General features: G+C 44.2%; 1 protein-coding gene across 1 annotated transcript in view; it reads right to left on the minus strand.

The window, feature by feature from the left end:
- Window positions 1-5,120, minus strand: part of RNF150 (ring finger protein 150) — a 142,969-nt gene extending 137,849 nt beyond the window's left edge. The window contains exon 1 of the mRNA XM_060778912.2: window positions 3,010-5,120. Within this exon, the coding sequence (XP_060634895.2) occupies window positions 3,010-3,508 (499 nt within the window). The 5' untranslated portion in view covers window positions 3,509-5,120. The remainder of the gene's footprint in view (window positions 1-3,009) is intronic.
- Window positions 5,121-22,103: the final 16,983 nt, after the last annotated feature.

A 22,103-nucleotide genomic window follows, 5' to 3' on the forward strand; every position in this document is an offset into this window, starting at 1 on the left:
TTCCTGTAGTTTGAAGCCACTCTTCTGCATCCTAGTCTCCAGGACAGCAGAAAACAAGTCTACTCCCTCCTCCTTATGACTTCCCCTCACATATTTATACATGGCCCTCATCATGTCCCCTCTCAGCTTTCTCTTCTGCAAGCTAAACATGCCCAGCTCTTTAAGCTGCTCCTCATAGGGTTTGTTCTCCAGACCATTGATCATTTTAGTTGCCCTCCTCTGGACATATTCTAGATTGTCAACATCTCCCTTCAATTGTGGTGTCCAGAATTGGACACAGTGTGATTCCAGGTGTGGTTTGACCAAGGCAGAGTTGACCAAGGTAGCATGATTTCCCTAGATCTAGACCAGGCATGGTCAAACTTTCTAACTTGTGGGCCACATGCTAGCACTCCCTGCTAGGAGGACTGGCTGCCTGATGATGGAAAAGAGGAAGGGAAGGAGGAAGAAAAGAGAAAAGGAAGTACGAAAGGGAGAAAGGGAAGGATGGAAGGACAAAGAGGGGAGGGAGGGAGGGCAGAAAGAGGGAAGGAAAGAAGGCTGAAAGGAAAGGAAGGAAAAGAAGGAGGAAGGAAAAAGAAGGAAGGGTGAAAGGGTGGGAAGAAAGGATGGGAGGATAAAGAGGGAGAAAGGGAAGGAGGGAAGGAAGAAAGGCAAAAGAGAAGGAATAAAAGGGCTGGAAGGGAGGAAGGGAAGGAGAGAGGGAGGAAAGAAGGAAAGAAGTAAGGAAGAAAGGGTGGAAGGGAAGGAGAAAGGGTGGAAGGGAAGGAGAAAGGAAAGAGAGAAGGATAGGATGGTGAGAGAGGAGGACCTGAGAAAAGAGCCCAAGGGGCCACATCTGGGCTCTGAGCCTGGGTTTGCCCATGCCTGATCTAGACAAAAGACCTCCATTTATGCAGGCCAAAATCCCATTGGCTTTTTAAAGCTGCCGCATGACATTGTTGGCTCATGTTTAACTTGTCCACGAGGACTTCAAGATCTTTTTCACACATTCTGGACACTTCTCCATATCAGAGGGTGTTTAGTCCCTTCCTGGTGCCTATGCCTTCTCTTCCCACATCAAGAAAGAAGTGATCATGTCACCCTGCCTCTCTCATGTCCCTTTCTCGGGTGTCCCACCTGCAGCTGGCCTGACTTCCTTGCACCCAGAAGTGCCTTCGCAAGAGCCTGCTCCTCTCTCTCCCCTTTTCAGAGGCACAAAGGCAGAAGACAGGCAGGAGGCCTTCAACATCTCCAGAAATGGACAAAGCATTCCAGGTGTGGTCTGACCAAGGCAAAATAGAGGGGTACATGACTTCACTGGATCTAGTCACTAGACTCCTACAGATAGATAGTATTCTATCTATCTGTCTAACTATCGATCTCACCCACAGGTTTTACCATTTTTACCCCTTGTATCTGGCCTAGCTCGCCCTTAATTCTTCTATCATTTCATACTTTTTATGATGTTATTGTCACTATTTCATTGCATTATTATGTTATTGTTCATATCATTGTCTGTTTTGTACACATTTTATATTGCCTTATTGTAAATGCTTGGGCTTGGCCTCATGTTAGCCACCCTGAGTCCCTTCTGGGAGACAGTGGCAGTGTATAAATAAAGTTTTATTATTACTTGATTACTTGTTTAAAGTTTTATTATTACTTGAAACACAACAAGATGAGTCCACAGCAAACAAGATTACTTTGCTGGCTGTTGTATTGGACACTTCCCAAGTGTCTAGGACTGTGTGATGTATCGGCAAACAATGTGTGCAGATCCCAGTAAGGTTGGCCTTTTGCAGCTGGCAGATGGTAATTTTGTTAGCACCGATTGTGCTTAAGTGCAGGCCAAGGTCTTTAGGAATTGCACCCAGTGTGCCGATCACCACTGGGAGCACCTTTACCGCCTTGTGCCAGAGTCTTTATTATGATTATGATTATTTTATGGAGGCCAAAATCCCATTGGCTTTTTTAACTGCCGCATGACATGGCTCTTGTTTAACAAGTTGTCCACAAGGACTCCAAGATCTCCCCAGTTTTGGATATTTGCATTTCATTTTTTTCCCTGCCTAAGTGGAGTATCTTGCAGAAGTGATGGTGTCCCTTTCCAAGGGGTCCCACCTGCAGCTGGCCTGACTTTCCTGCACTCAGAAGTCCCTTTGCAAGAACCTGCTCCTCTCCCTCCTTCCCTTTCCAGGGGCACAAAAGCAGCAGGCAGGCAGGAGGGCTTCAACATCTCCCTTCAATTGCGGTGCGCAGAATTGGACACAATATTCCAGATGTGATCCGAGCAAGGCAGAACAGAAGGGTAGCATGACTTCCCTGGATCTGGACACTAGATTCCTATTTGTGTGGGCCAAAATCCTATTGGCTTTTTTAGCTGCCGCATGACATTGTTGGCTCATGTTTAACATGTTGTCCACAAGGACTCCAAAATCTCCCCAGTTTTGGATATTTGCATTTCATTTTTTTCCTGCCTATGTGGAGTTTCTTGCAGATGTCCCTTTCTCAGAGGTCCCACATGCAGCTGGCCTGACTTCCCTGCACCCAGAAGTGCCTTTGCAAGAGCCTGCTCCTCTCTCTCCCCTTTCCAGGGGCACACAGGCAACAGGAAGGCAGGAGGCCTTCAACATCTCCCTTCAATTGCGGTGCCCAGAATTGGACACAGTATTCCAGATGTGATCCGAGCAAGGCAGAACAGACAGGTAGCTTGACTTCCCTGGATCTGGACACTAGACTCCTATTTGTGCGGGCCAAAATCCATGACATTGTTGGCTGATGTTTAACATTTTGTCCACGAGGACTCCAAGATCTTTCCACTTTTGGATATTTGCATTTCATCCCCCCCCCCCCCCCCCGCCTAAGTGGAGTATCTTGCAGAAGTGCTGATGTCCCTTCTTCGGGGGTCCCACCTGCAGCTGGCCTGACTTCCCTGTCCCCAGAAGTGCCTGCTCCTCTCTCTCTCTCCCTGCCTCCCTCCCTCCCTTTCCCCGGGTCCTCCCCTCGCTCTCTGTCTCCCTGACTCACCGGCGGGGGGCATGGTGGTGGTCTCGTTGGCGTTCCCGGCGCCCACGTTGTAGATGACCACGGCGGAGGCGTTCTGGGCGGCGGCGTGGCGGACCTTCTCCTTGAAGGTGCAGTTCCCTTTGGGGATGAGCGCCACCCAGACCTTGCCGGGCCCGGGGCCGGCGAAGCGGGCGTTGGGGTCGCAGGCCTGGCGCTCGCTGGCCACGGCCGCCATGGCCACGGGGCCCCACACGTCGTGCTTGGGAGACTGGTCCCCGTAGCGCCCGCACTCCGTCTTCTCGCTCCGCACCTCCGCGCCACCGCCACCGCCTCCCGGGTCCACGTAGGTGATGTTCACGAAGGCCGTGTACCACTCCTCCTTCTCGGCCACCGTGAAGTCCAGGCAGAGCAGATGCACGAAACAAAAGGAGAGCAGCCATGTTGAGAGGGCCAGGCTGCGGCAGGCTTGGATCACCGAGACGGCCATGGCAGGAGGGGCCCCCCGAGAGCGGGGCTGCATATGGGGAGGGGGGAGGGGGAGGAGAGAGGAGAGCACGCGCGAGCCCGACCCACGCGTGTGCGCGCGCGCCGGAGAAAGCGTGAAGAGAGAGAGAGACAGAGAGAGGCAGCCCAGGCGCCTCCTCACCTTCGCCACCCGCCTGGCATTTCAGTCCATTGCAATCCCTCTCCTCTTACAGCCTGGCTGGGAAAGAAGGAGGAGAAGAATCACCAAAAGGGAGCCTCTTAGCAGTATCTCAATCCATTTCGCTTTGGTGCGCCTTCAGTTCTCCTCCTCGTTGTGTTAGAGTCGGGAAGGGAACCCTTTTAGGGGTATCTCAGTCCATTTCCATTTGCCTCTCGCTTTGGTGCGCCTTCTCCTCCTTCCTTCCTTCCCTTCTTCGCCTTCTCCTCCTTCACTTCTCCTCCTCGCCTTGTTGGAAAGAGAAAGCCAAACCCGGGAAGGCGCCTCTTCTTCACCTTCACACCCAGCGTGTGTGAAGGTTCCTCCAAATCCGTCTCCTTCCGCTTTGGGGCGCCTTCACTTCTCTTCTGTTTGCCTGAAAGTAAAAGCCGGGAAGGTTCATTGGAGCCCCCCTTCTCCCTTGGAAGAATCAAAACAAGGCTTTTCCTCAGAGTAATGCAATGAGACTCCCCTTCCTTCCTTCCTCTTCACTTCTCCTCCAAAGATACTAATAAGCCGGGAAGGCGCCTCTTCTTCACCTTCACAACCAGCGGGATCACTCAGTTGCCCCCCAATCCGCCTCCTTCCGCTTTTGTGAGCCTTCTCGCTTCTCTTCTTCTTGTATTAAAGGAAAAGTCGGGAAGGTTCACTGGAGTTCTCCCCTCCTTTCTTGCTTGGTGCTCTTGAGAATCAAAACAAGGCTCTTCCTAATGCAAAGAGGCTCTTCCTTCCTTCTCTTCGCCTTCCCCTCTTTCACTTCTCCTTCTCGCCTTGTCTTCCTTCACTTCTCCTCCTCGCCCCCTCCCCCCCTTCTCGCTTGGTGCTTCTGGCTTGGAAGAATCAAAACAAGGCTCTTCCTAATGCAAAGAGGCTCTTTCCTTCCTTCCTTTCCTTCTTCGCCTTCTCCTTTTTCACTTCTCCTTCACTTCTCCTCCTCGCCTTCTCCTGTTGGAAACAGTAATAATAAACTGGGGAGGCGCCTCTTCTTCACCTTCACAACCAGTTCCCCTCAATCCCTCTCCTTCTCTTCTGCTTGCTTGAAAGGAAAAGCCTGGGAAGGTTCATTGGAGTTCCCCTTTCTCTCCCTTTCTCGCGTGGTGCTTCTGGCTTGGAAGAATCAAAACAAGGCTCTTCCTAATTCAACCAGGCTCTCCTTCTCTTCCCTCCTGGCTTCTCTGGCTCCTGCTCCCTGAGGCCTCGCATTCAGCCCAGGCGAGGCTTTGCGCGGATAAAGGGGGAGTCCTGCCGAGGCTGCCCTCTGCCCTGGCTGCTCCGCCGGCCTCTCTCTCTGGCGCTCTTGACCTCGGCGCCCATCCTCGCTTCTTCCAGCCCCGGCTCTCTCTCTCTCTCCCTTGCCAGCAGCGGAAATGTTTGCTTTATGGAAGAGAGAAGGAAAGGAAGCGGGGACTGAAGGCGGGAGGCTGAGAAGAAGGAGGGGGTCGCGTGTGGGAGGAGCCTGGGAGTGATGTCAAGAGCCCCCCCCCTCCATTCCTCCCGCCTTTGCTCCGTTTTAGAGCTCTTCCCTTCCGAAAAGGGCTGGCACGACCTCTGCCGGCAGAGAGTGAATTGGGAAAAGGCCACAAGTTTGGGCCGAAAAGGATGGAGAGCTAAAGAACCCAAAAGCCCACAGTAAGGCTTCCCTTCTGTGACTGTTTTGCTTTGGGAAGACTTCACACCTATTTATTTATTTACTGTATTTGTAGACAGCCGTTCTCAGCCCTAGGGCGACTCACGGCGGTGTACAACATATAAAAGACAATTTACAATAAAGGCAATAACACAAACAACAATAACAACATCACTATCAATAATACAATTACACTAAATCATTCGCGACGTCTCATCATAGAATCACAATCCAATCTCGTTTTCCATATTCCGTTCCAATCATCATTGCCAATTGTTGTAGCACTTAGTCAAACGCCTTCTCAAACAACCACATCTTTAGTCTCTTGCGGAATGTCATAAGGGAGGGCGCCTGTCTGATGTCTACAGGGAGGGTGTTCCATAGTCAGGGGGCCACCACCGAGAAGGCCCTATCCCTCGTCCCCGCCAGGCGTGCCTGTGAGGCAGGTGGGATCGAGAGAAGGGCCTCCCCAGACGATCTCAAAGTCCTCGTGGGCTCATAGGCCGAGATGCGGTCAGACAGGTATTTTGGGCCGGAACCGTTTAGGGCTTTGTAGGCCAGCACCAGCACCTTGAATTGGGCCCGGTAGCAGATCGGCAGCCAATGGAGCTGGAACAACAAGGAGGTTGTGTGCTCCCTGCGTCCCGCTCCTGTTAGTAACATGGCTGCTGCGCGTTGGACTAGCTGGAGCTTCCGGGCCGTCTTCAAGGGCAGCCCCACGTAGAGAGCGTTGCAGTAGTCAAGGCAGGATGTGACCAGAGCGTGTACTACCATGGCCAAGTCAGACTTCCCGAGGTACGGGCGCAGCTGGCGCACGAGCCTGAGCTGTGCAAATGTGCCCCTCAAAGGGCTCGGCTATGGGCCATGGCAGACATGGGCCAACTTGGGCCCTCCAGGCGTTTTGGACTTCAACTCTCACCATTCCTAACAGCCTCAGGCCCTTTCCTTTTCCCCCTCAGCAGCCTCAGTCCTTTTCCTTTTCTCCCTCAGCAGCCTCAGTCCTTTTCCTTTTCCCTCTCAGCAGCCTCAGTCCTATTCCATTCCCCTGTCAGCAGCCTCAGTCCTTTTCCTTTTCCCCCTCAGCAGCCTCAGTCCTTTTCCTTTTCTCCCTCAGTAGCCTCAGTCATTTTTCTTTTCCCCCTCAGCAGCCTCTGTCCTTTTACTTTCCCCCCTCAGCAGCTTCAGGCTCCTTCCTTTTCCCCCTCCGGAGCCGCAGTCCTTTTTCTTTTTCCCCTCAGCAGGCTCAGTCAATTTCCTTTCCCCACTCAGCAGTTTCAGGCCTTGTCCTTTCCCCGCTCAGCAGCCTAAGGAAGGGGCCTGAGGCTGTTTGGAATGGTGGGAGTTGATACATATTAAATATAAATCTGCTAGATTGAGAAAACATTCTGTGCATCTGATAAATCAGCATTTCTCAACCCGGGGTCAGGACCCCTGGGGGAGGGTCACAAGGGGGTGTCAGCAGGGTTACCAAAGGTCATTAGAAAACAGTATTTTCTGTTGGTCATGGGGGTTCTGTGTGGGAAGTTTGGCCCAATTCTATCATTGGTGGGTTGTTTTTTTATCGTGTCAGGAGTGACTTGAGAAACTGCAAGTTGCTTCTGGTATGAGAGAATTGGCCGTCTGCAAGGACGTTGCCCAGGGGACACCCACATGAAGAGCTGGAGCTGATAGAGGGAGCTCATCTGCCTCTCCCCGGATTTGAACCTGCGACCTCTCGGTCTTCAGTCCTGCCGGCACAGGGGTTTAACCCACTGCGCCACCAGGGCCTCCAGTGGGGTGAAATATAAATACCAGCAACAACAATTCTCAAATATTAAGGTCTATTTTCGCCAAACTCCACCAGTGTTCATATTTGGGCATATTGATTATTCACGCCAAGTTTGTTCTAGATTCATCATTGTTTGAATCCATTGTTTGAGTCTGGATGTAGGTGAACTACAACTCCAAAACTCAAGGTCAATGCCCAACAACTCATTCCAGTATTTTCTCTTGGTCATGGGAGTTTTGTGTGCCAAGTTTGGTTCAATTCCATCGTTGGTGGAGTTCAGAATGCTCTTTGATTGTAGGTGAACTATAAATCCCAGCAACTACAACTCGCAAATGACACAATCAACCCCCTACCCCCCACACAACCCCACCATTATTCAAATGGGGGCATATGTGGTATTTGTGCCAAATTTGGTTTAGTGAATGAAAATATATCCTGCATATTGTATATTTACATGACAATTCATAACAGTAGCAAAATTACATTTGTGGAGTAGCAATCAAAATAAAGTTATGGTTGGCGGTCACCACAACATAAGGAACTGTATTAAGGGGTTGCAGTATTAGGAAGGTTGAAAAACACTGTGATAAATGCATATGAGTTTATTTCATAGTAAATGAATTGGCCTCACCATACTATGTTTTTGCTGATTCAAATAAAAACAACTCTTTTCTGGAATTTGATGTAAATACTGTCCTGTGATCTTTGTTCAAAATCCTGGTGAAAGCAGTTGAAATCAGCTAACGCCAATAAACTTTTCACTCAGATACTTAGAAGTGGTGTAAAATTGCTTTTGCATTAAAATAATCTTTATTTAAGATGGAGATAATAAAGAACCAGCATAGTGGTTTGATTGTTGGACTACTTTGAGTATCTACACTGTAGAACGAATGCAGCTTGGCACTACTTAAACTGCCGTGGCTCAATGCTATGGAACCATGGAAGTTGTAGTTTTACAATGTCTTTAGCCTTCTCTATCAAAGAATGCTGGTGCTTCACTAAAATCCAACCCCGAGATTGCATAGCATTGAGCCACAGCAAAGTGATGTCACACTGTATTAATTCTGAAGTGTAGAGGCATGCTAGGATTCAGAGAGAATCTGATTTGAGCCTCTGCTCAGCTGTGAAAACCCACTGGCAAGTCATAACTCCCTCAGCTTAAGAAGAAAGCAATGGCAGACATCCTCTGAATAAAGCTTGCCAAGAAAATTCTAGGCAGGGTCAACTTACATAACAACAAAGTAAATAAGAGGGGACTGTCAAGAAACATTAAGAGTAGCTTCTCTCCCTCATTTACAAGGAAGTTGCATATACTAATTTGACACAAGAAGGAAAATGAACAGAAGCTTCCTAAAGACTAGTTCAAAATATTTTAATAGAGGTACATTCCTCGTACTTGTTTGAAAAAGGAAAAAGAATATATTGGTAATTCAAAACATTCTTCCGGTTGCAGGTCTGGAACAGCCATTCCACATTAAATATCACCAAGCAGTATAAGTTACCTGCCTTCACCTTCAGTGCAGTCATCTTCAGTGAAGATATTTTGCACATTCAGGTGTGACTCATGAAATGGTGAGTCATCCAGTGAGGCATGTGTGAATCAGCCCTTTGGGAGCAGCCTGGATGGTTTCAAACTGTCAAATACACAGCATATACTTTCTGCCATTAAGGAATGAAGGCGGCCACTTTACCTTGACATAAGTTCACCTGCTTTCTTTTTCTGTGCCTGTACCAATATAGTGAGGTCTATGACTGGTTTACACCATTATGGGGAAAAGGAGAAAATATTTTTTAAAACATCATTAAGGCAACGAGGTCCTGAGCCCAACAGCTTAAGATAACCTCAGAACCCACCTTCACAGTCATGGCTATACACATTCAGATGGATGTAACTGAATGGAACTAACTATTGAATAGATATATACAGGTATACCACATTTAACACAGACACATCTATACTGCATGCAGTTTGACATCACTTTAACTGCCGTGGCTCACTACGATGGAAACATGAGGCACCAGCATTCTTTGGCAGACAAGTCTAAAGACCTTGTAAAATTACAACTCCACAGATTCCATAGCATGGAGCCACGGCAGTTAATGTGGTGTCAAGCTTCATTCACTCTAGAGCAGGCATGGGCAAACTTTCTAACTTGGGGGCTGCATGGCAGGCCAGAGCAGGATGGGCAGGCCAGAAGAGAGGGGGTTCTCCCAAGTCTCCTCCCTTCCCTTTCCCCCTGTCCTCCTCTTCTCTTTTGGAGGCAGAAAGTGAAGGAAAGATGGGAAACATTTGGATCCCAAAAGGGTTAGCCTTGGTCAGGATGAGATGGTGGATGGGAGAGAAAAAGTATATCCATTAGACCCTATATTGCATACCCCTGATATAGAATCCTAGAGTTGGAAGAGACTCCCAGGGGCCATCCAGTCCAACCCCCTGCCATGCCAGAAGGCACAATAAAAGCACTCCCAGTAGACAGTCTCTGTGGAAAAGCCTCCAGAGAAGGAGACTCCACCACACTCCAAAGCAGCCTATGCCACTCTCCAAGAAATTCTTCCTCATCTTCTCAGTCAAATCTCTTTCCCTGCCATGTGAAACCATTGTTCCCTTGTGCCCTGGTCTTTAGAGCAGCAGAAAATCAGTTTTCCACCTCCGCTTCAATGGGACACCCTTTCAAATCTTGGAACATGGTTCTCATGTCCCCTCTCTACCTTCTTTTCTCCCCAGAAGGAAAGGAGAAAGAAAAAAGAGAAAGGAAGGGAAGGAAGGAAAGAAGGAAGGAAGGAAGGAGAAAGAGGGGAGGCGGAAGGAAAGAGGGAAGGAAGGACGAAAGGGTGGAAGGAAGGAGGTGGGAGAAAGAGGGAGATAAGGAAGAAAGGGAGAGAGGGAAGGAAGAAGAAAAAACGAAGGAAGGAAGGAAGGATAGGATGGTGAGAGAGAGGAGGGCCTGAGAAAAGCGCCCAAGGGGCTGCATCCAGGCCTGGGTTTTCCCATTCCTGTTCTACTCTATTGCACAAAGTTGGCCGTGGGGGATGATTGACTTTATGAGCAAAATAGCTGGAATACACCTCTGCTCTATACTGTCTTACAGCCAATAAACCTAACTTATAGCAATAACTGCCAAGATTTGGTGTTAAATGAACTCTTGGGAAGGGCTAGAACTACACCCCATTCCAAAACAGAACAGCATGCTCAACAAAAGTCACACCAATGTATTAATTTAAAGCATCTCATTTTATTGACAAATGGGCACCACACCTTCTTTCAACTCTTTTAAGGGTACATTGCATACCTAACCTGTCTTGCAAGAAAAAGAGTCCTGTCAGTCCAGTAGTTGCGTGGTGTCCATCATCTTGTAACTATTGACCTATGTTGCTGCCTTTACCTCATTTTTAAACATCTTTCTCTCAATTCAAGTTGCAGTAGGGTTCTTGCCAATGTGTCATTCCAACCCTTGGGTTTGCTTCTTAATGCTGTCATTGAAACAGAGAAAGAAATGATAAAGATGGTAACCCTGAACATATGCAAAATAGTATCCCTTACTAACAAGTAAAATCACAGTGAGTCCTGGCATGACTCGGACTGGCTTTGAGGAATCTGATCAGCTGCCAAATTCTTATTATAAGCAGCTGCAGAAAAAAAGCCCTGAGAGAATCTTTGGCCTGATTCCAAAGCTCCTGCTCCCTTTTCCAGCCCTACTCCTGATCTCACTAATGACAGCAATCGCTCTGAGATTTGAATTGTTGCAGATTGCTGGCTGTCACCTCTATTTCTTTTGTCTTGAGATTCAGATTCAACTATATTTAATATGGATATTTACAGCCACAGACATAAAATAACCATGATCCAATTACACATTAATGCTCTTCCTCAGACAAAATATGAACAGAGAGAGAGAGGGAGAGGGAGGGAGGAGGAGAAGGAGGAGGGGAAGGAGAAGGAGGGAGCAGGAGAGAAATACACCTGGATTTCAAATGCTTACTTACTGACTAGTAAATATGATAAGGTTTGAAGCCTTAACTTCTGGGAAATCATTATCTTGCAAGGTTGTTATTTAAGTTACTGTGTCCACATTTGGGAGCCTTCTGAGATGTTAAAATGAAAGGCAGAATGGGCAGTGATGAGATTAGAAAAGAAATGGGCAAGTGCAATGGGAGCAATATTACTAGTCCCTGATAGGCTGCACTGCTTCAGTTTGGGTTGGAGATGAGATTCAGAAGTGACAGTAATTCTTTTTAAATTTAGATTCCTGGATTTTTACCTGCTTTTTAAAAAGTGGAAGACAGTAACTGGCAGCCACGGAGTGTTAAAAATTGTAAAGTCTATTTGGATCAGCTGTCAAAATTTAAAAACCATCTAAAGTCCTCTCTCTTCTGACATGCCTACTCAGCCCGTTTTAAGCCCAAATTTTAAACTTGTGTCTTGTGTTTAATCTCTGTTCTGTATATTTTAATATGCATATTTGTAGAATTTTTGAAATCTTTTTGTTTTAATTATGCTATAACCCACCTCAAGCCACAAGGAGAGGCAGGTAAGAAATAATAATAATAATAATAATAATAATAATAATAATTAATAATAATTTTACTGACACAAAAACACAGTATGTCACAGCAAAGAGATCTATATGCTGGATTTTGTACTGTATTACAAAATCACAAGTCTAGGGAAGTGATGTATTTTCAAATGATGTGTGCAGATCCAAGTAAAGTGGCCTTTTGCAGTTGACAGATTGTGATTTTGTCAACGTTTATTGTTTCCAAATGCTGGCTGAGTCCCCCCCCCCCCCCCCCGATGGGTGCCACCTTGTCGTGGTGGGGGGCTTAACTGCTCCAAGGATGCTGAGAGTTGTGCTGGCAGTAGTGTAACTACCAACCAAGCTAGAGAGGTCTCAGCTGAGGAATGGCACCAAGAGCACAAAACCCATTAGCACTATGAAGAAGCATACCAAAATGAAGTCTATACTGGCGCAGTCGACACACAGGTTAAAAAGGACTGCAGTGGATGCTGGTGATTCTGGACATCCATTGACAAGTGGGCTACAGAATCAAAATACAAATGAACAATCACAGAAGCGGCAGAAATATACAATGCCAGAAAAACTGCACTATTATTATTATTATTATTATTATTATTATTATTATTTGGGGTGATCTCCAGGCACTTTTTCATTGCTATTTTTTAAATCTAGGCACAACAAAGCACAACAAGAATAGCATCAAGGGTAAATGCAGTCTCTGTTACCAGCTACAGTTAAATACTTTAGAGTTCTATTGAGTTTAATAGAAGAGTTCAAAGTGACCTCAATGGCATTCAAACATGTGGCAGGATCATGTTTCATGTGATTAATTATAGAATGATCTTTGCAATAAATCACATAAGAAACAATCCACACAACATTAGTACCAAAAGGGTTAGGAATCAGTTTTTGGTCAACTTTAGGTTTGGTTTGGTTATTTTGGGTGCCAATTCAGAAAATTGCATTGGATAGACCACATCACACCTTACAAGTGACCCTGAACAGATTATCCCTAAAGATATTTGGCCCTCAGTAAGGAAAAGGTATCTCTTCAAGAAATCCCTGCTATTGAGTTGAGATGGATTTACCAGTGTAGATTTAGGTAGGTCGGATCCTATTGTTTGTTTGCTTTTGCCTCAGTGTTTTTGCATTCTCCTTCAAAACTGGTTTCACTACTTGTTTATAAGAGAAATTGACAGTGACCTTTGTATGTTGTTTGGCTGGTATTTTCATTTGTGGGAGTTTAACAATATTGAAAATACAGCCATTGCACCTGCAGCAAAGACTTTTTGAACACCGAGGCAGGAGAAAAGCTTCACAGTAACAGACACATGGCCTTTTCTTGCCCTATTACACAATCCCCTATGACAACTTCTTCAGTTCCTAAAGGGATACAGGTGGTCAGAAACAGAATAAAAGAGGGATAAATGTGGATTGCTGATCATTTGAATATTCTTAATTGGAAAATGCACAAACAAAGAAAACATTCAGTGAAGCTTTGCAAGGGGTTCTTCTGATAGACTCAAAATTATAGCTTTTCCATTATGGCTTTTTTTTTAATTTCAAGAAGAAGAATACCAAATCCACTTTTTGAGGTATAAAAGATTATTACCTTGGCTACAACTCCAAGTGTGATATTATATATGTGTGTGTGTGGGGGGGTGGGGGGTGGGTGGGTGGGTGTATGTATGTATGTATGTATGTATAAATTTGGGGAGGTCCAGAGAGTGTTGACACATTGAAAAAGTGATTGGGGGCTTTTCAGGGCGTTTTGCTCAATTTCTGCAGTAAAAAATTAGAGGCAGCCAAGTGGTTCAGGGGACAGAGGACTTTGGGTGTATATATAGAAAAAGGAATTGGCATATATATGAACCACATTTTCCCCACTCCTGCACAAGGCGTCATCATTGCTGGAAGAAATTCTCCCCCTTTTGCATTTGAATTTCTCAGTCAGGGGCAGAGCAGTCATGCAGTGAGTTCCTCCATGCTCCTTTGTAGCTACTAACCTTGTTATGCAATGGAAGGAGGGAAACACTATATACATTTACCTCTGTTAACAAAGCCTCTGATGATGAAGCTCCCTTTTTCAAAGTTTTACAGAGGGGCAACCCCTGTTCTGTCTCTCTGTGTTTTTTTTTAAAAAAACTTGCTAATTGTACTTCCAGGAGCATTTAGACTGTAACTTCCATCATGCTACACTATCAATTATATTGACCATGGCTTATGGGAAGTGCAGTTTGATCACATCTGGAGGGCCACAAATTGCCACTCCTACATTGTTCACGTAACTGTTTCAGTACTGATTTTGGATATGTCTGTTCTGATATACAGGAGACAGAAAGAACATTTCTTAAAGCAATGACCAATAAAGACAAATCTGGTACAGCTGAGGGGGGAAGTGGGTGGAAAGACAAAGGTTTTCTTTTCATATATTGCTTCTGAAGAGTAGGTGGGGTGAAGGAGTACCAACAGTAGGAGGCAGCTGAGTCACAGTCCTCCAGCTTCTTGTGGGAGCCGAGGCATGCATGTAAGAAAAATGGCAGAAAGCAAAACTCCCAATTATTTTCAGTACTTCAACCCCTGCTTGTAATTATTTGACAGTCGAGGACTTCATTCTTATTCACTTTTTTTACAGTCCTTCATTTAATAATACATATCCTACCGCTCTGAGAGAATCCTTATAAGGTGATTTATGATGAGGGATAAACAAATAATGCATGTGAAAAGAAAAATACACTGGCAATTCCACACACACACCGAAAAATATCCGATTAAATTCAGTGGAATTTACTCCCAGGTAAGTATGTGAAGTAGCCTCCCCACAGAGTTTATGTTATACATGCTTGTAACCATGATTCATTTGTTATTTTATTGTGCTGTGTTTTTATGATTGTATATGGCATTGATAATTTGCTTTTGTATTAGAAGCCGCCTTGAGTCCGTTCGGGGAGAGAGGGCTGGTTATTATTATAAGACATGAGGAACTTGCAACCCATTTACTGGGTATGAACAATGGATTCCCATCCAGCTGCCTCTCTGTCCCAAACAGGTGTTAAACTCCATTGATGCCAGTTAAGGCTTTAAAACACTCTAATGACTGCTTGGAGTAATTTTGAGAACACATTATTACTGAAAAGGAAAGGGCTAGCCCTCCTTGCAAACCATGATAGTATCCTCCCCAAAATGATCTCCTCTGCCTCAATGCTGAAAGCATGTAAAAACATGACTTTGGGACCAAGCCTTTGCCCAATAGTGCAATGCAATAAGTGATGATGGAAAATGTGCAATGACAAATGGATTGGTTTTTTTTTTTTTACTGTGATCTCCCCAATTGTGTGGTTTTAATAGTGTGTTTTAATCTTTATATGACTTTAAATTCATGTTTTAATGTATATGTTTATTTTATGTCTGTTGTGTATAGGTAAAGGTTTTCCCCTGACAGCAGATCCAGTCGTATCCGACTGGGGGTTAGTGCTCATCTCCATTTCTAAGCCGAAGAGCCAGCATTGTCCGTAGACACCTCCAAGGTCATGTGGCCGGCATGACTACATGGAGCATTGTTACCTTCCTGCCGGAGCGGTACCTATTGATCTGCTTACATTTGCATGTTTTCGAACTGCTAGGTTGGCAGAAGCTGGGGCTAACAGTAGGAGCTCACTTTGATCCTTGGATTCAAACCTCTGACCTTTTGGTCAGCAAGTTCAGCAGCTCAGCGGTTTAACCCACTTCACCACTGGGGGCTCCTGGTGTTGTGTATATGGCATTGATTTGTTGCCTTTGGAAGGCCACTATGCTTCCCCTTCAGAGACTTCCTGAGAAGGGCAGGGTATAAATACTGTAAATAAATAACTGAAAAAATGCTCTGACTTGGCTTTTCAAATCCAACACATGTCTTCTCACCTGATTGGATGCAAAAATTGAAAGGGAGCAGAAACAACAGTAGTAAATTTCCTCTCACACCTCCCTAGCCTACAGCAGCCAATTCTAGGATATCACACGCTGTCATATTTTCTGAAACTCATAGTTTTCAGATGTTGATGTTTGGACTCTTTTCAGGTTTTGGTTGGTTGAAGGGGCAAGCATTGTTGAAACAGAAGATCATATCTCTCAGAAACCTCTTCAGGCACAGCTTAACCACTTTTCATTTTGCAGTGGTGGTGTTGGTGCTGTGGGGAGAGAAAAAGCATAACCTATATGCAAAACTTTGCACTCTCCCAACCACATGCATAGAAGCCCCTACCCATGTGTAACTCATTCAGACTAAACAACTATAGTAGTAGTAATAACAACAATAACAACAACTTTATTCCCTCTCTCTGCAAAGGGAGAGACACAAAGGTAAACATTCAATGCCTCAAATGAATACAATCACATTAAAATTTTATTGATTGATTGATTTACAATATTTATATTCCACCCTTCTCACCCTGCAGGGGACTCAGGGCAGATTACAATGCACATATACATGGCAAATATTCAATGCCACTAGACATACAACATATATAGATAGACACAGAAGCAATTTAACATTCCAGCTTTCCGGCTTCATGAGGGTATGCTTGATTTTGGCCACAGGGGACTACTGCTTCACCATCCACTTGTGACACCAAGTCCTTGATGGAGTACTTCCTCATTCTCACACACGCTGCTGGTTTTATGCTGTCATAAATGAGTTAAATCAGCCTCCCCACATAAAGTGGTACATAAATTTCCTACTTGACAGATGCAATTGTCTTTCAGGCTGCATAGGTGAACAGCAAGCTAGACTATTAATGATCAGGAGCTCACTTTGACCTGGGCTGGCTTTGAACTCATGACTTCTTGGTCAGTAGCTATTTCATGCAGCTGGCTACAAACTAGCTGCTCCACAGCCAGGTAAAATAATACAAGATAATGCACAGAAACAACAGTAAACTTACAACAAAGAATTAAGCATCTAGATGAAAACAATAAAAAACATTTTAACAAATGTGTTAAATTGAAATAAAACAATAAAATGTTTTCAAAATAATTAGAAACCTTTCACAGAATGTATAGGTAGAACATTTTTAATAACATTGAGTGATTAAAAATACATTGTCAGAAAGAAGAGCAAGATAATACAATGGTTATACAGGGTGAATCAACTTGATTCAATGGTTCTGCTGTAGATGAGACTAACAACATGATTTAGGCCCATATGAAATGGTTACATGTATGGAACTTCATTTGCATAACCATGAACTGACTGTGTCTATTTTATACATGTGCATCTTTCTCTTTTGCTCAAGATAGTCTGAGGTACTGTTGATGAGTATTATTGTTAGTACTGCATATAGTACTGCAGTTCACTTTAATTGTCATGGCAAACACCTTATTCTGGGATTTGTAGTTTGCGGAGGCATTAGAGCTTCCTGGCAAGGAATTAGAAATACCCGTCCTTCAACTCCATATCATGGAATTCCATAGCAGTGACCAGTTAAAGTGGAATCATATTGCTATAGTTGCATAGTGTGCATGGACCCTAGACTCAGCTGTAATTTTAGTGCACAAGGAACAGGAAAGACACATCATGAGACTAATCCGTTTCAGCTCTTGTAGACCATGCTTCATTATCAGAGAGATAACACACAGCATGGCACAAGCATCAGCTAAAAAGCTACCTTTGATTGCCTAGCAGTCTTGTAGTAGACCAGTGGCAGTGGGTAAATTCCATGGCACTTGTTCAGTGGATCTGTTCTTGGGTTTAGTTCAGTGGTTTTCAACCTGTGGGTCCCCAGGTGTTTTGGCCTGCAACTCCCAGAAATCCCAGTGAGTTTACCAGCTGTTAGGATTTCTGAGAGTTGAAGGCCAAAACATCTGGGGATCCACGGGTTGAGAACCATCATTTTAGTGTGAACTTTCAATGCACTGTCCATGGTCCTGAAGAATACCTCTAAAGTGGGTTGAACCCCTCACATAGCTTTTTAAAACATCCAAACTAAAGTCCAAAATATAGAAGCCACCAGCCACAACTGCTATAGACAATACTCTATATCAGTGCTACTCAGAATGTTGACCCTGGAATAGCACCAACTCTTGAGCCATTGTCTGCTAGTCCCAGAGTATCCAGAAAAGAAAGAAATTGTTGTTACCCATAGTTCCAGTCCCTTGCATATTGAGGGAAAATGGCCAGTTCTTTACATCAGAAGCACTGCTCTAAATTTTAAGAGCCCTGACTAGACAGGGAGAGAATTGAATATTTTCCATTACTGCAAAGTGCAAATGCAGTCATATTGTGACATTCCCAAAAGAGAAGTACATTTGTCATATTATAAACCAATCACCTGGAAAGGCCCCAAATATTATTTAAAAAGCACTCATTCTCAACTCACGAGAGAAGCAAGCTAACCATAACTGATCAATCTCTCTGGAACACAACTGAGTATTAGCAAAGGTAATTTCCTGCTGTTCCAGGTGACTGGTCTCAATTATGTTATGCCCATTTTTATTTCACAATTTTGAATCCAAAAGCCAAATTGTTCCATGGTCTGCGGAATACCCCATTATGGGATAAAGCAACTGTGAAAATGCCTCTTGAGAAAGGAATCTTGTTAAGAAATGAGATCGTTATCCACCACAATGTGAACATCAAAACGATGACAGCTCGACAATCAGTTGCATTGATCAGGCTTTGCAAGAAATGAAAGTTGCAATTTCAGGTTTTCAGCAGCCTCGGCTGATCAGGGAGGGGAAAGGATTTTGCAGAAAGAGTAATGGTTAGAAAACTGGAAAATGAATCCCCAAGTGCTTTACTGCTCTCTAGTGAGCAAGGAGGGAAACCCTCCCAAAGATTAAGGTGTAGATATACCCAGAAAAGGAAACGAATTAGGTACCCACCCATTTCATGAAATGATCTGAGGTTTTTACAGGTGACATTAATGACATGGTGTAGCAATTCCATCATTAAAATCGTTTTCTGGGATCCTAAAGTAAGCCTGATGGCAGCAAAAATGATGTTAGTGCTGATGAGTTCTTACAGGAGAAAATTGGAGGTTGTGGTAGGGTTATTTCTTCAGTCTTCCTCTGATTTTGCTCCTGCCTTACATGTTAAATATACAGAAGTCTATTTTGAAACACATAGTAAAGTAAAAGTAAAGCTTTCCCTTGACATTAAGTCTAATTGTGTCCGACTCTTGGGGGTGGTGCTCATCTTCATTTCTAAGCCAAAGAGCTGGTGTTGTCTGTAGATGCCTCCAAGGCCATGTGGCCAGCATGACTGCATGGAGTGCCATTACCTTCCCGCAAAAGCGGTACCTATTGATCTACTCACATTTGCATGTTTTTGAACTGCTAGGTTGGCAGAAGCTAACAATTTGATGCTTCCAATGTACACATAATAAAATGCATAATAAAATCCAATAATTACATGCATCTACTCACATTTGCATGTTTTTGAACTGCTAGGTTGGCAGAAGCTGGGGCTAACAATGGGAGCTTACCCCATACGCGAATTTGAACTGCTGACCTTCCAATCAGCAAGTTCTGCAGCTTAGTAGTTTATCCTGCTGTTCCACTGCGGCCCCAATAAAATATGTTCTTATAAAATATGAAGTTTTTCAATTAAATATGTAGTTCCATAATTACCCACAGGATTTTTTTTTGTCGTGTTAGGAGCGACTTGAGAAACTGCAAGTCGCTTCTGGTGTGAGAGAATTGGGTGTCTGCAATGACGTTGCCCAGGGGACGCCCGGATGAATTGATGTTTCCATCATCCTTGTGGGAGGCTTCTCTCATGTCCCCATATGAGGAGCTGGAGCTGATAGAGGGAGCTCATCCGCCTCTCCCCGGATTCTAACCTGCGACCTGTCGGTCTTCAGTCCTGCCGGCACAGCGGTTTAACCCTCTGCGCCACCGGGGGCATCCACCCACAGGATAAGAATTCCGCTTCTTAAAATATTATTTAAATATGTATCAGTTATTGTTCTGATAGGGAACTAGCATGGTTTAGCAATTTTAGTGTTAAGTTTGGTCTCTGTAGAGCAAACTTGAATCTGTGCTTGGTCATGGAAACCTACTGGGTAAACGTGGGCAAGTCACACTTTCTCAGCCTCAAGGGAAGCAAGGACAAACCCCCTCCAAACAAATTTGGCCAAGAAAACCCAAATTCGGCATGTCACAGCAGCAGTTATTCTAATCCATGGACGATCTGAAGTTTCAGAGCAATGTATGTGCCTCCAAAAAGAACAACAAGCATTTTAGTCCAGGAGCAGTATGAAGTTTCAGGTCATATTTACCATATTTACTAAAACTGCACCCAGTTAATTTTATAAGAACTTGCCCCCTCCCCATCAGTATGGACCTGCAGCTTTAGGGCCAAGCCACATGTGGAGTTAAAAACATCTATTTATGTGACACCAAACTTTTAAAAAACGCAAATAGTACTTAGCTATGTGGGAAGGTATTCAAGTTTTGGACCTCAAGAGATAAGGAGGGGGAATTTAACCCTTTCTCCCTTACTGTGGTTCTAAGAATAATCAATCTGGGGATTGTAGATCAAAACACCTGGAGGCCCACAGGTTGAGAATCACTGCTGTAGAAGAAGTGCAATTAAGTTCCTCTGAGCAGACTGAGGAAGAGTTAATTGTTTCAGCTTTTGTGGAACTGCAAAGAGAGAGGTCTCCTCTTTGCATATCCTTGAGATTAGCTGAGAAGCAAGTCAACAACAGGTAACACCTGGAAATTTAAGATTTAAGGAACCCAAAGGTGATACCTTGTTGTTGGCTGCATTGTCAGTCTTGAAGCTATGCCCTTGGACTCTTACTATCTCATGTTTCCTGAACCCTGGAGTTACTTTGAACCTCAACTTATGGATTTTGATTCAACCTTATTCTCTGGACACTGGTAATTGGCTTACAACCCTGGAACAGATATTTGGCTTCTCTATTGTGTTATCCTGATAATATTTTGTACCTCTGATGGACTATCAGCTTGGCCTTGGACTTTTGATTCAAGACATGGGGGAAGTTTGGCCAAATTCCATCATTGGTGGGGTTCAGAATGCTCTTTGATTGCAGGTGAACGATAAATCCCAGGTAACTACAACCCCCAAATGTAAAAGTCTATTTTCCTCAAATGCCACCGGTGTTCACATTTGGGCATATTGAGTATTCCTGCCAAATTTGATCTGGATCTATCATTGTTTGAGTCCACAGTGCTCCCTGGATGTAGGTGAACTACAACTCCAAAACTCAAGGTCAATGCCCACCAAACCCTTCCAGTACTTTTTGTTGGTCATGGGAGTTCTGTGTGGCAAGTTTTGTTCAATTCCATCATTGGTGGAGTTCAGATTGCTCTTTGATTATAGGTGAACTATAAATCCCAGCAACTACAACTCCCAAATAACAAAATCAATCCCCTCCCCTCCCCCACAACCCCACCAGTATTCAAATTTGGGCGTATCGAGTATTTGTGCCAAATTTGGTCCAGTGAATGAAAATACATCCTGCATATAAGATATTACGACAAGTCATAACAGTAGCAAAATTACAGTTATGAAGTAGTAATGAAAGTAATTTTATGTTTGGAGGTCCCCACAACATGAGGAACTGTGTTAAGGGCTCGCAGAATTAGGAAGGTTGAGAAACACTGTTTTAAGCAATCCCAGTTAGTAATCTGGTTGTCAACCTTTGTACTAATTGCTGTTTCCAAGCTGTCTTCAAAAGCAGCCCCACGTACAATGCATAATTTCCATTATGGTATTTAGATTGTATCCCATCAATTAGTCTGAGTGAAGCAACTGCTTCACACAGCAGATACTGATTGTCATAAAAGATTGTCAGTTATAAAATGTTATTTTTGCATATCCACAAAGAAATGCTTCTGGGATTTTTTTTGCCTTAAATATCAAAATAATTGTAACATTTTGGCTGCTTTGCCCCTTGTTATTTGTAAAGGGGTGAGAGGTGGGAGCATTGGCATTATCTTTGTCTCTTTTCAGCAGCCAAAATGTCCAGTTGAAGGATTACGTTCTTTGAAGAAGCCAGTGAAGCTTCTAGCTAGCCCGGAATATCATTTTTCGAAGATATAAATTAATCATTCCTTACCTGAAATTCCAAACTCTGAAATATTCCAAAATATGTAATTGTAAACATGGGTGGCTGAGATAGTGACACCTGTGCTTTCTGATGGTTCAACGTACATAAACTGCTTCAGTCAAAAATTATTTAAAATATTGTATAAGATACATTATACATTATGCATGATGGCACAATAAGTTGAACCCTTATGTTGGCAGGGCTGCTGACCGAAAGGTCAGCACTTAACATCTGGGGAGTGGGGTGAGCTCCCATCTATCAGCTCCAGCTTCTCATTCAGGGGCACGAGAGAATCCTCTCACAAGATGGTAAAAAAAAATTGGGCACCCCCTGGGAAATGTCCTTGCAGACAGCCAATTCTCTCACAACAGAAGTGACTTGCAGTTTCTCAAGTTGCTCCTGATACTTAAAAAAAAGCAAACCTGGCTTACATACATGTATAAGATTTTGTGTTTGGACTTGGGTC

The sequence above is a fragment of the Anolis sagrei genome, chromosome 5, assembly GCF_037176765.1.
Source record: "Anolis sagrei isolate rAnoSag1 chromosome 5, rAnoSag1.mat, whole genome shotgun sequence".
Taxonomy (NCBI): Eukaryota; Metazoa; Chordata; class Lepidosauria; order Squamata; family Dactyloidae; genus Anolis; species Anolis sagrei.